At 36.1% G+C, this 14,934-nt stretch overlaps 1 protein-coding gene and 1 pseudogene across 1 annotated transcript; both read right to left on the reverse strand.

The window, feature by feature from the left end:
- Positions 1–2,403: 2,403 nt before the first annotated feature.
- Positions 2,404–4,551, reverse strand: LOC115964499 (annotated as a pseudogene).
- A 6,538-nt stretch (positions 4,552–11,089) lies between these two features.
- LOC115962842 (UDP-glycosyltransferase 89B2-like) lies at positions 11,090–12,825 on the reverse strand. Its single transcript, XM_031081713.1, has one exon. It carries the CDS (start codon positions 12,699–12,701, stop codon positions 11,262–11,264), a length of 1,440 nt encoding a protein of 479 aa, XP_030937573.1. The 5' UTR covers positions 12,702–12,825; the 3' UTR covers positions 11,090–11,261.
- Between the last annotated feature and the right edge of the window lie 2,109 nt (positions 12,826–14,934).

Genomic DNA, 14,934 nt, shown 5'->3' on the forward strand with positions numbered 1-14,934 from the left:
ATATCTAGGAACTATACTAACAATATAGTTCGATGTGAAATAAAAGATTACCTATTGCAACAACATATCTCAATGTATAAAAAGAGTTACCTATTACAGCAACACATTTCGATGTAACATAATAATTATTACTACAATCTCATATTGATGTAATAAATTTAAGTTACTATTACAACAAAAAACAACCTAGAGATGCAATAGTATATATATTACCTCCATTATTTTTTTTTGTTACAATAATACTTATTGTATTATGTCTTTTTTCTTGTAGTGTAACTACTTCACCAAGTGAGTAGAGACAAACCCTTAGTAACAATAATCGGGTAGAATATGAATGATTTTATATGGAAATCCATCAAATGTAGAATTGGGATCCCACATGTGATAGTCTTTGACAACAAGATCAACAACAACTAGTTCAAGGAATTTTGCCCACAGTTGGGAATTACTCTTCTCCTAGTCGCTCACAGGCAAATGGGCAATTTGAAGTGACCAACATGGCATTATTAATGATGATCAAGGTTCAAGACTCAGTGTCAAAATGCCTATTGCCAAAGAAGTGGAGAACTAACAATTGCGCTCTATTCCTACCTTTTATCTACTGGAGCATACTTGTTAGTTCTTTGGCCATGGTCTATTAGCATGAGTATTGAACCAATTTCTAGCCAACTCTACTCAATTCTCCCTTACTCTCCCTCCCTCATCCTCTATCCAAACTGACCATTAGAGATCATAGTAGAATCTGCTAAAGTGAGTGTTACCTCACTAACATAACTCATGGGAGGCGAAAGGTATTACTACTGTACCACTAATGCTCACTGAGGACACCCTATAATGGTTTATTATCTTAGATAGAAGTGAAATCATCACCCTTGACTATGTAGTGAGTTAGTGAGTCAAGGAAGTAGGCCAAACCCCACGTCTCGTATATTTGCTTCAAGTCTAGCTCTAAGGATCAATCTTATTTTACCATGAAGGTGGATGACTATGCATTCAAAGTAAGTAGTCCAAGTTGCAATCTGTTATTTTGCACCACACCAATATACTTTAATTGACCTTTTATCTGAATATAAATTCTCTATATCATTTTTATGTTCTATTTTATGTTCTACAAATTATAACTTGTCATGTATTTGTTTAACTTTCCTTATAAGATAGCCAAAAAAATTTTTTTTTTTTTTAAAATGACAAATTGTGAGTGGTAGAACATAAAGTGAAACACAAAATGTGGTATAGAGAATTTGTATTCCTTTTATCTATACTAGACAAAAAAAAAAAAAAAAACACTATTGTATTGTCAATGTTACTAACACACCACATTGTAAGCATTAACAACACTAAACACAACTATAATAGATATAAAATACTCAAAACTATATTTTTTTTTTTAATCTCATTTCTAGCACTAAAGGGAGACCTGGGAGGGACATAGCAAGAAAAACTTCAAAAAGAAAAAATACATATTTGATTAGTTGGGATACTCACTCTTTAGTGCATAAGCATAACAATCAAACTCAGCTGTGAATGGTTAGAGAAAAAAAAAAGCATTTTTTGCTTTAGAAGTTTGTACCACAACCTTATTACTCATGCATGGGTGGTAATTAACTCTATTTTCTAGTGCACCTATGTGTTTTGGTTCCAACCCAGAGAAAAAGGCTCAACCCATTTCTTATCTTTTCATAAAAAAATAAAAAAAAGCACAACCCAGTGTAAAGGATGATAGAAATGACTAACTATAGAGACATTCCTATTTATGATTAGCTTTTGAAAAATAAATAATTTTGGTTCTTGAGAAACCGTTTCGCTTTGAGGCCATGTGGGTGTCTGATCCGAATTGTGGAGAAGTAATTTTAGGGCATGGGACTATACTCCTAATGGTACACCCATGTTCAAGGCAATTAAGAAACTTCAGAGATGTAAGAAACGATTAAAAGCTTGGGATCGAGACCATTTTGGTAATGTGAAAAAAATCATAAAGCAAATAAAAGAAAGGCTTTGGAGAGCAGAGGAGGTTTTGGCAAGGACTGGGGTTTTTGATGAGGTGGCTTGTTTAAAATTTTTAACAAAAACATCTATAAATCCACATACACAAAGATTTTGAAATACTACAAATAATTTAAATAAACTTTACAAATAATTTATCTTACTTTTGAGTGTAGTTTTTTGTATGATTCTGAATTAGAACATAGAAGAACATCACTCTCCCCTATGTGTGTTTGTTTCTATAAACACAAGAAAAAATCACAGATAATTCAAACCAAAAAATACACTTCATTAGCATCTTAAATTCTTAATACGTGAGAAAAATAAATGCAATGAAGACTTCTTTTTTATTTTTCATTTTTAAATTTTTATGTTATGAATGAAAAGTAAAATTCCAAAACATTCCTTCCATAGTTGACCTCACCTACTTAGCCACTCCACAAACTCATCTATATCTTTATCCGAGCTCCCTCCTTTGATAGCACCCAATGACGCATCACTGAGCCCTTTGACACGCACTCTCTTTGGTCTTGTTGCACTCACCGACTCCACCAATAGGCGAGCTAACTCACTAGACTCAGGAATGTTTTCTACGCTCTCACCAGCTCAAATTCCCACACCTAGTTCATCAACCAGTAGTTTTGCATTTGCGAACTACTCCACATCCATTGGCCACGTCAACATCACCACCCCAGTAGTGATCCCTTCCAACATCGAGTTCCACCCACAGTGAGTCAAGAACGCACCCACAGCTTGGTGCCTCAGTATAGCCACTTGTGGGGGCCCTTCCTTTAATCACCAAACCCCTACCCTCCACGCGATCTTCAAACCCATTAGGAATCACACCAATAACATCATCAAAACCCACGTGTCGATCATCCGAGCCCCTCACGCAAAAAATAAATTGGACCCCCACTTTGGTCCAAAGCCGAAACCAACACATCCATTTGTTTAGTAGTCAACGTTGTACGACTCCCGAAGCAAACATAAACAACAGAACTATCATGTAGCGAATCTAGCCATGTCATCGCTTGTGCACATGGTATTAAGCTAGACCCACCTCTGTTAGAGGATCCAATCACATCATCTTCCAGAGGCAGTAACGGGCCCACAAACCAGACTCAATCGTGCCCGAGTTTGGTACTCAAATGCTCCAAGTAAACTCGCTCTAACTCAATGAACGAGTTGACAACCAAACCCCAACTAGCGATAGAAGTGTGCAAAAAACCAACGAATCGAAAAAACCGACCAAAACCGACTAAACCATTGCCAAAATTTTGATTAGGTTGGGTTTCGATTTTTAATTTTTAAAAACCGAAATTTTAGTTCTGTTTCGGTTTCATGTTTGAATACACCGAACCGACCAAAACCAAACCAAACATATTATAATATATTTTACAGAAAAATTTTAATATAAAATCTGTATATATTTGTAATTTGGGCCTCCGTCAGTTATTATTAAAAAAAATAAAATAAAATACATGGGCCTCTAGTTTGTACATTAGTTGGGGCTCCAGCCCTTTCATTTTATTTTAAAACATTAGGCCCATTAGATTAACTAATTACGATCAAACTAAGTAAATTTCTATTAAACTATAAAAATAAAAGTTGGAAAACCCTACCCAGCCACACTTTTCACTCTCGCTCTCACTCTCTCTGTTCTCTGTAAAGTTAGCCACCTTGGCTCTCGCTCAAGCTCCAGGATCCGCACCAGCCTCATCACCAACCAAGTCTCCATCTCCGACTTCTTCTCCACCGTCTCATGCTCCCGCTCCCACCTCAAAGCCACCGACTCCCTCTTTGGCTCCAACTCCATCCGCCACTCCTCTGTCGCCTTCCTCCGCTTCGTCAACCTCGCCTCCGGCTCCACCCCCACCGATCGCCTCGACCCCCTCCAATGCGTCGACCGGTACTTCTTCTCACAGACGGCAGCACACTCCACTCTCCAGTCCCTCTCTCTCACGGTCTCTACTTCTTCTCCGTTCTCTTTTTCTTTTTTTTCTTTTTTTGCTACTTGCTTGGTGCTTGGTGTTTGGGTGGTGAGAAAACTGGGGAATTTGGGATTCTAGGAAACAAGACCTGAAAATTCATATCTGTAGGATCTTCATTTTTGGGTAAGTCACGCCATAGTGAGAAAAGAATTGACAATCCAGAAGCAGCGAAGGGAGAGAAGAAGACATGTGGCAAGCCGAGTTGTTTAGCGATGTGGTGGGTCCAGCCGAGGAAGAAATCGGAGATAATAGCTATGGGGGGAGAGAGGTGAGAATGGAACCAGTTAAGGAGAAATGGGTAGTGAAGGTCACGCCTGGCTTGGTCCTTGGCCATGCGACTTTTCCATGAGGGAGTGGGACGTTTAGGAGCTGGGAGAACTAAGGGGTAGAGTGAAGAAAGGTGGAGAAATAGGAGGGGTTGGAGCAAAGGGAGGTTGGTGGGGAGGACTACAACGGTGACGGTGTGACCGCGGTGGAGTAATCGGTGGGTGAGATCGAGGAGCAGTATGATGTGGCCTGAGGCTGGGTAGGTGTAAACAAGGATGTGTGCACCGGTGGCGGTGGTGGCGGTGGACATGGCTGACAAGCTTTAGACTTTGGATGACAGTTTTTAGAAGTTAGAACACTATTTGGCTTTTGAGTTTGAGTCTTTGACTTCGTTTATGTCTGTGTGGGCTAATCTAATCTGTAGGTGAATACTGAATTTGAATTCGCCATGCTTGACGATAGCGTAGGTTTATACTCCAAGTAAAATTATTTTAAGAAGTATTTAAAAAAAAAAATGAAAGTGTCTTACTTTCTTAACAATTTTTTTTTTTAATTTCTTATAAAAATCTTTCTAAAATGGATAATTAATATACACTCTAAGAACAAACATTAAACGAACTCATATATTATAAGAGGAGATCAAATTTGATCAAATTCAGTAAGTTGTAAAATTTTATATTTATATTTTAGTATGATCAAAGAACGATACAAATTATATTCCCATTAAGCTAAATTAATATATGGTAATTTAATTAGAATCTATTCAATATTAATAAAATATAAATAAATAATAATAATGATTTCTCAATACATTTAAATTCAATCACCTATTAAAGTAAAACTTGATATTATTTTAAATGATTTTGTTAATGGATTCCTAAAGGATATTTGTTTTTTATAGTATTTTATATTTCACATAAAAATAATATTAAAATTTTTCTAAAATAATTCATTAACAAATATCTCAAGGACACTTGTTAATCGAAACATATTATAAATCCTAATATTATCAAGATTGATTATATAATAAATTTTTTTGTGATTTCTCTTTCAATGTTCAAAGTCAAAGAATCTATCAAAAAATAATGGGTAAAGTTTGAATACAAGTGATTGGAGGAATGAGAGCAAAACTCGAAAAAATTGAGTTCCTAGACCTAAATGCCAAATAACACATTAAAGCATGCATATCCAACTACACAAAGTAGCACCATCAGTTGTTTAAAAAAAAAAATGTCATTTTGACACACCAAAAGCCTACTTTATTATTTTAACACTCCATTTTACAATTCACCATTTATCACATCTTCTATTTTTTAATTCTATATATTGAAATAATATATACCAATATTAAAATAATATTAAAAAAACCATAAATATAAAAAATACAAAATAAAAACCCCCTACATACACAAACACAACCAGTGACAAACCCACCACCATACACAGCACAGCTCGCCGCCACCACCATACCCAAGCACAGCCTGCCACCACCACCCATAGGTACACCCGCCACCACCAACAAAAATCCATTAGCCACCAATATACAGAGAGAAATGAGAGAAAAGAGCTGACTCCACGACGAGGCCGACCCACCCACTACCGCTGCTAACCCACCCGCTGCCAACCCACCCACCCATCAACACCCCACATCCCACCCCACCACCATCTCACACTAGAACCACCACAGCAAAACACCAAAACCACCACCACAAAAAAACAAAAAAAGACAACCAAATTCGCACCCACCCACCGCCGACCCACCCACCCACCGTAAACCCATCCACAAGCCGGCCCACCCACCACCGAATTCACATCCAGAACCTAACCGATCTGCCCATCACCATTTGAACACTCCCACTGCCGAACCCACCCATCAAATCATTACCAAAAAAAAAAAAAAAACCCACAGCAACATTGATCGGCATCAGGTGGCGCGACAAGGCTGAACAGAAGAGAGAAAAGCAACAACAATGAGAAGAAAAAAGAGTGAAAGAAGAGATAGGTTGATAGGTCCAATCTGAATGTCTAAGGAAGAATGAGAGAGGAGAGGAAAAAAAAAGGAATAGTGTAAAGAAAGAGGAGAGAGAAAAGAGAATAAAAAATAATTAAACCATTTGCCATTTTGTTCTATACCGTGCCAAAGTTGAGACGATACTGTAGCATGTCTCAAAATTTTGACACATTTAACACACCTCATGATACTCTGTTTTTGGTGTTTAGTGTGCCAAATGCCAAATATTTGGCATTTGGCACACCTGATGGTGATGCTCTAATAATAGATGTCAAATCGTGAATCAATTTTTGATTTTTCTGTATTGTGTATTGTATCGAATCATGTATCGTAAGATACACAAACACATAATAAAATTATATTCATTATAAATTTAAAATATATTCAACTAATAACCAATTTAATCATTACTTATGTAATAAAATTTAATAAAGCTAACTAAATAAATCAAATTAATTTATGTTTATAACATGTACATTCAAATTTATTAAACTCAGAAGTAATACGTGATATATGAACCATGTGGGGATGAAAGGGCCGAGTAGGGGTATTGGGCCATGAGCCATGATCGAGGACGCCAAGGAGCCCGAGGACAACCAAGTATTAATAAGGACAAAATGGTTAAGAGGCCGAGGACGAGGGCTGATAACAACAAACAAATGATGTTGCCCGAGGAGCCAAACTTCCTCGGACAACAAAACAGAAATCTGAAGCCCGACCACCCAACAAATACTGGGCAAGGGGCAACCATGCTTGGGAGGATAAGCTTCAGAGGGGTGAGTCAACAGAGAACTGAGAAATATCTGGAAAGAAGACTGCTACCACCACATTGAATGCTTTGCACCTAACCAACTGGTCGCATTAATGTGGAGGTAAAGCCTAAACAATGATTTTTAGCCTTACAACTACACACACAGACTTCAGAAAAGTTCTGATAGGACAAGCATCTAGAAGATCAGTTAATTGATCAACAAGTGGAAGACTAAGATGGGAGAAGGAGAAGGAGTATAAAAGGGAAAGAATCAAGGTTATCAATTCCGTACCGTACCGGCTGTACCGGCCAGCAATCCGGTACACTTAACCCTCCTGTTTCGTACCGGAAAAAATACCGGCCGGTACAGAAAAAAGTTTTTTTTTTTTTTTTTTTTTTTAAGTTTTGTAATTTTTGAACTTTTGTTAGGACAAAATGGTAACTTATTTGTATTAACTTATTAGTATTATTTGTTTTCTTAGTATGCAATGGTAACTTTTAAGCTTTCTATTTTATTTTTTTATTTTTTTTCCCTTTTAATTGATACTAAAGTCTAAAACTATGAATAATTAGTTCTGAATTGAGGAAATGTTTTATGGTAAACTTTTATATTTATTATAATATATATATACACAGACACATACATACATATATATATATATATATATATATTTATAAATATAAAAAATAGCGGTAAACCCGAAACGGTACACCGGTATTGAACGGTATCCGAAATATATCGTACCGGTGGCCAAACCGGTACGGCCTCCGGTACGGTATTGACATCCTTGGAAAGAATTCCTTTACATGAGGGGGACATCTGAGAAAAGAAAGGGGAGAGAAAAAGAACTAAATGTAACTAAGAACTACGGGTATTTGTACAAGTTCGAAATATATATATATATATATATAAGAACGTACCTTCTTCAGATTCCAACGAGGAGCATTTTTCTCTTCAAGTTATACCTCTCAATCACTATAACATTAAACCAATTCACTGTGATTCTTACTTGATTCATTAAGTCTTCATCTATTAAACTCACTCTCTAACAAATCTATTGTTGTGGGCTTGTTGGGTCATTGTTCATATCCGTTAGGCTTTGGGTCAATTTGTGTCCTTACAAACCAAAATAATAATATCTTTTCACCATCTTGGCTAATCAACTCCATCTAAGTCAATCTTATCATCATGTTCAGCATCTTACAAAATTATTTTTTCATAGACATTTTCTTTATTATTATCAACATTTACTTCTTCTTTTTTGGTTTTTTTATTCTAATAATTTTTTCTTTATATTTTTTCTTGGCATTCTAGCTTTTTAGACTCAAAATAATGATAACAAAATAAAAAATAATTATATTTTTATTTAATACATTATTAATAGCATAGAAAATAAATTTGCACATATGAAAGTGAGTGTTATGAGTATTGTCTAAATTTTGTAGAAGAAAGAGAAGGGATGAAAAAAACTCATGGACTTGCTATATCATTAGACTCAATTAAGTTTCCCAATAATTTTGTGTTAACAAAGTCTAACAACTTGTTTAAATCAAATAAAACCACAAATTTTAACAAAAAAAACACATTTTAAACCCACATGTTTATGTATCGTACGATTCATCAATACGATATGATTCATACGATACGCACCTATGTATCAGACGATTCATGAGCACTTACAATACACTTTTATGATACGAAACTTTTTGTACATGATACGATACTATAAGGACTCAATTTGTAACGACCCCAAAATGATATTGGGTTCGCACGTTGAGGGCCCAAACAATATAATTTGTAGAGCGTGGGTTTGAAAGGCAAGGTCTTGGTCACCGAACGGTAGTTAGTCACGGTTTCCATAGTGATTTGCACGAGGATGAACCTTCGTATATAATAATAATCCATTCCGGCATGTTATGGGTGGCTCCGGTTCTTAAATCCCGTCCAAGGAGCTTCATCTCCTTATTATTCTCTCCTTTTTTAGGACTCCCTCGTTTGGGAGCCTCTTTTTGGCGCACAAGTCTTTACATTATATAGCCCTTCTCGGTTAATCCTGACCCTCCACCTGTTTATCAGGCAGGTTCCTATTCGAATACCTGTCCCATCAGCCGCCTCCCCCTGCTTTTTGTTAGTTGCATTAACCGAAGCCACACTGTTCAGGCGTCTTTTCTCATTAATATGGTTAGGACGTTTGTGGGCACATTCAATGCGGGGGTGACGTATTTACCTTGAACCACCCCCACTCTGTACCCCCATATGGGTCCCATTCTACTCGCCTCTTTCTCTGGGGGCGTTTTAGAGGCAGCTTTCGACGAGATGTCGCTTTTCCCTTTGAAGTCTTGGGATGCCGAGGACATGGTCATCCTCGGCTGGGTCTCTAAGCTATTTGGCATTTCTCTACTCGTCCTCGGCAACTACCCTCCTCGGCACGGGCCCTGGGCCTTAGTGGAGAGTGGGCCAGGTCGTAAGTTCTCTGGCCCCACAGATACATATCGTACGTACGTATTGCGTATCGTATGATACTGACAACTATGCTTATTAGACCCAAGATTGACAATCATCATTCCAATCATCTACATTTTCATATGGTGGCTTATTTTCACTTCCATACACGTAGTCCAAGCTTTGCATGACTATTAAGATCTCAGATTTAGGGGTGACAACTCGTGTTTATGTCGTGTCAACTTATGAGTAACTAACTATATAGGTCAAAACTAACCCGACATGTTTACTAAACGGGTCAAGATTTCTCAACCCTAACATGACCCATTTATTAAACAGGTCAATTGTTTCAACCTGTTTATTAGATTTTATCAACAAAAAAAAAAAAAAAACAAAACAAAACAAAGAAACAAACAAATAAATATTTTTAATATAAAATTCAGAACTAACGAGTAACTGTATCACAAATAATCATTCAAAACTAAAACATATCTTAATATTACAAATAATCAATCACAATATGTCAAAGAAAATAAACCACAACAACTAATAAGTTTATATACCTAGGGTTTGAAGGGTATATTGGTAAAATGTTATTTAATTAAATAGGTCAAACGGGTTTCATAAGTTGAACACTAAGCCAACCCGTTTATTAAACAGGTTAGTCGTGTCAACCCGAATATGACATGAACCCATTATCAACCCATAAACTGCTAATTTCATGTCGTGTCATGTCGGGTTTGCGGGTCGTATTCAATTTTGCCACCCCTACTTAGATTATAGAGATTCTGGTAATACAATGCTTAGCTTAAGTTAGTTAGTAATTAATGTTTAGTAGGATAAGGTGAAGTAATTAATCACAATCCCTAGCATACTAATAAAATTGCAAAGGTGAAATTTGATGATTTCGGGTGGAGGGAAATTTCTTATCTATAATGGGAATTATTAAATTTGCTTGAGTTTCAAACTCCTATGCCAAAAGAACTTGGTGTTTAAAATACAGTGGGTGTTAAAAGAATCTAATAACTACATATAATGTTTTCCAATTTTTTTTTTAAATTTATAATTTGCTGATTAGAGGTATAGATTTGAACATTGAATATCTCTATTAAAAACACTAAAAAGTGCCAACCAATAAGGCTCTTGGCAATATGGTTGAAGTTTTAGCTTTTCATGTTAACTTCCTTGTCTTTTCTCTCAATCTTAATCAATTAAAGACAAATTAAGAATTTTGAACATGTTTGAAACTTTTTTGTGTTAACTTCCTAGAACTAATTTTTATATTTGTTGACTTACTCCCATATGTATTAATTTGCTTAAAGTAAATAAAAATACAATTGTATTTTAACAAATCAAAGAGAGAGATGCTAAGAGCTTAATTGATACTTTTTTTATGTTTCCAATGAAAACATCTAAGGTTTAAAACATATACTCTAAAATTATCGATGTATCCACACAAAAAAGAGGGAGATTTTGAAAAATTACAAATAATCTACATGCTTTTAAATGAAACTTATGATGTACTTTTATGTTAGAACTGTATCTATCTCCTTTTCGTGTTTGTTTCTTAAATGAAAAAAATCATAGATATATAATTCAAACCAAAAATACTCTTTATCAGCATCTTAATACGTGGAAAAGAATGCAATAAAGATGTGGTCGTTTTTTCCTTTCTGTTTTTTCTTCATTATGATCAAAAAGTAAAATTTAAAAACATTCATTCCATTTTTTACACTGATGTGGGAAACTTATACTAATTCTCACATATTACCTGCAGCTAACAATCAAACACATTAACATGTGTCAAATTTGTTGTCAAATTCTTAGTGTATACGTTCTAATTTTGGCAACACCTAGGTATAGTCGCTCCACAAACTCATCCAAATCTTTATCCGAGCTGCCTCCTTTGATCGAACCCAAAGCTGCATCACTAAGCTCCTTAACTCGGACTCTCTCTAGCCTTGTTGCACTCACCGACTCCACCAATAGATGAGCTAACTTTGAGGGCTCAGGAATATTCTCTATATTCTCACCAACTCGAATTCCCACGCCTAGCTGATCAACCAGTAGTCTTGCATTCGTGAACTGATCTGAACCCATTGGCCATGTCAGCATCACCACCCCAGCAGTGATCCCTTCCAACACCGAGTTCCACCCACAGTGAGTCAAGAATGCACCCACAGCTCGGTGCTTCAGTATAGCCACTTGTGGAGCCCATCCTTTAATCACAAAACCCCTACCCTCCACACGATCTTCAAACCCATTAGGAATCACACCGCGATCATCACCCACACCCACAAGCCGCTCATCCAAGCCCCTCACACACAAAATAAACTCGACCCCACTTTGCTCCAAAGCTGAAACCAACACATCCATTTGTTTAGTATTCAACGTTGTACGACTCCCAAAGCAAACATAAACAACGGAATTGTCATTTCGCGAATTTAACCACGCCATCACTTGTTCACATGGTATTGAGCTGGACCCACCTCTGCTAGAGGATCCAACCACGTCATCTACAAGAGGCAATAACGGGCCCACAGCCCAGACTCGATCGTGCCCGAGTTCGGTCCTCAAATGATCCAAGTAAACTCGCTCCAACTCAGTGAACGAGTTGACAACCAAACCCCAGCTAGCGAAATTATCAAGCATGTTGTTTTTGCTAAATTCCCAATCTGCGTCTCCTTCTTTACAGTTTTTATACTGATTAGGGAGTTGCCGCCAAGGGTAAACTGGGGAATTAGGGATTTTAGGTAACAAGACCTGAAAATCCATATCTTCAGGATCTTCCTTTTTGGGTAAGTCACGCCATAGTGAGAAAAGAACTGACAAGCCAGAAGCACTGGAGGGAGAGAAGACGACACGTGGCAAGCCGAGTTGTTTAGCGAGGTGGTAGGTCCAGCCGAGGAAGAAATCGGAGATTATAGCTATGGGGGGTGAAATGTGAGAATGGAACCAGTTGAGGAGAAATGGGTGGTGAAGATCACGCATGGCTTGGTCCTTGGCCATGCGACTTTTCCATGAGGGAGTGGGAGGTTCAGGAGCTGGGAGAACTAAGGGTTGGAGTGAAGAAGGGTGGAGAGAAAGGAGGGGTTGGAGCAAAGGGAGGTTGGTGGGGATGACTACAACAGTGACGGTGAGGCCGCGGCGGAGTAATTGGTGTGTGAGGTCGAGGAGCGGTATGATGTGGCCTGAGGCTGGGTAGGTGTAAGCAAGGATGTGTGCACCGGTGGTGGTGGTGGTGGTGGTGGACATGGCTGACAAGCTTTAGACTTTAGATGACACAAGCTTTTGACTCTGTGGCCGGTGGGCTAATCTATATATCTAATCTTTAGGTGAATAATGAATGTGAGTTCGTCATGCCTGACGATAGCGTAGGTTTTCATTTTTCATTTTAACTTTAATGGTTATCTATCAATTTTAGAAAAATTTTAATAAAGAAATGGAAAAATTTATCCAAATATTAATTTTTTTTATAAATTATTTTAATAAATTATTAACTATTATTGTCAGAACATCTGTTATTATTTCCCTTAATAATAAAACATTGCTACGTGGAGACAATTATCTCTATTACAAGAGGAGATCAAATTTGATCAAATTCAGTAAGTTGTAAAAATGTCTATTTATATTTTAGTATGATCAAAGAACAAAACAAATTATTTTAACACTAGAATCATCATAGGTATTTTGTGCGTGTAATAATACTTTTTTTTTTAGGTTTAGTATTATAGTGTTTAAAAATAATATATAAATAATCGTGTGTATTTTTTTTTTTTAAGAAAGAGATAAGATAAGGTGGAATAATTTTTAAAAATAGGATAGAAATAGTGTCTTAAGTTTTAGGCCAAATGGAAAAGATAAAAGAAAAAGTCTAAACTTTGGAACAATAAATTACTCTTTTAACTAGTTTTTTTTTTATTTAAAATTATTTAACTAAAAGATATAGATATTTTAAAAAGTTTGAGAATTTGTGTAAGGGTACTTTAGTTCGCAAAATGTTGAAATCTAAATAGGAATCCTATTATTAATAGTACTAGTCTCTCAGCACGCTTAGAGACTCTTTGAATTTTTGGGTAAAGGTTAATAATTTGCATATATTATAATTTGAGATTACTACATTTTTCAATCACAAAAAAAAACTTAGGAGTGATAAGTATTATGTGTTTTTGGGTGAAAATTATTTCCATCACACTCTTATGTTTTTTTGTAATTAGAAAATGTAGTAATCCCAAATTATAATAGATACAAATTATTAACTTTTACCAAAAAAATTAAAAGAACTTATGAACACGTGCAATGCATATACTTAGAGACTAGTCTATATATATATTAGATTTGCATGACTAGATTATTTGACAATAATCGTATCAAAGTTAGCAAAAAGTCAATTGAGTTAAGAAAATTTTAAAATAGCCTTATCTATAAGTTAAAACGGCTTTTCCCAAAAAAAATCAAAAAGAAAATTAAAAAAAATGATTTTACCACTTTTAACAGTACTAAACAAAAATTCAGTCAAAATTATCTACCATCTTCTTCTATCACAATCTCTTAACCTTTAAAAATTATGTCCAATAATAATAATTGTGGGTGCCCGAGAATTGAGGAATGATGCAATAAGGCGTAGTTCTCACTAGAGGAGCACTCAAAGTCCGGGGAGAGGGTCTGCCCGAGGACAAGAGGAAAAGAGACAAAATACTTCTTGGAAGTTCAAATGAAGGGAATAGTGTTTAGATTGAGGATCAGAGTGGTTGATGGAAGCTTTCAGTGAAAGTTTACCTAATTCCTCCTCCACATTAAATAACTGGTAACATCTTTATCAGCCGCATTAATAAGGAAATGACCCGAACAGTGGAATTCACAACTAAGCAGCTTCTTCTACCATTTTCACCTGAAGTTTAAGAGGACAAGTGTTCAAAGGAGAATCTGGAAAATGGTAAATGAAGGGCCAAGATGCAACAAGCTGGGGAGTATATAAGATGAAAGGGAGCTTCCTGATGAGAGGATCCAGAGAAATACTCTAAGGCTAGAAATTAGAACAAGAACATTTAGAGAAAGAAAGTGAATAGTGAACCAGTTTGTGTAAGAACTATCTCCTCGGACAAGCCTGTAATAAACCTTATATATACATAAACTTTGATCTTCAATCAGTCTTACCCAATTATTGTCCTCGGGCTAAGCCCCCTCTCCTTTCTTTTAACCCACTTTCTTACAAATATCTATTGATATGGGCCTAGTTGAGCTAAACAAACTTCATTGTTCTAAGTGGGTTTGGACCAGCTTGATTTTTTGTGTCTTTACAATAATAATAATAATAAGTCCAAGTTCCCCCTCAAAAAAAAAAAAAAAAAAAAGTCCAAGTTCTTAGGACACATCACTTCCAAAATTTTGGGTTGACGACAATATTTTTTGCTTGATGTTCTAACTACAAAATTTTAAATGATACAAACTTATCACTTAGCTATACATGATATAGAGTAAGGTTTTC

The sequence above is a fragment of the Quercus lobata genome, chromosome 10 (assembly GCF_001633185.2).
Source record: "Quercus lobata isolate SW786 chromosome 10, ValleyOak3.0 Primary Assembly, whole genome shotgun sequence".
NCBI lineage: Eukaryota > Viridiplantae > Streptophyta > Magnoliopsida > Fagales > Fagaceae > Quercus > Quercus lobata.

Excerpts from the sequence above, each read along its gene's own strand:
- LOC115962842 (XM_031081713.1), bottom strand. The coding sequence starts at position 12,701 with ATGTCCACCACCACCACCACCACCACCGGTGCACACATCCTTGCTTAC.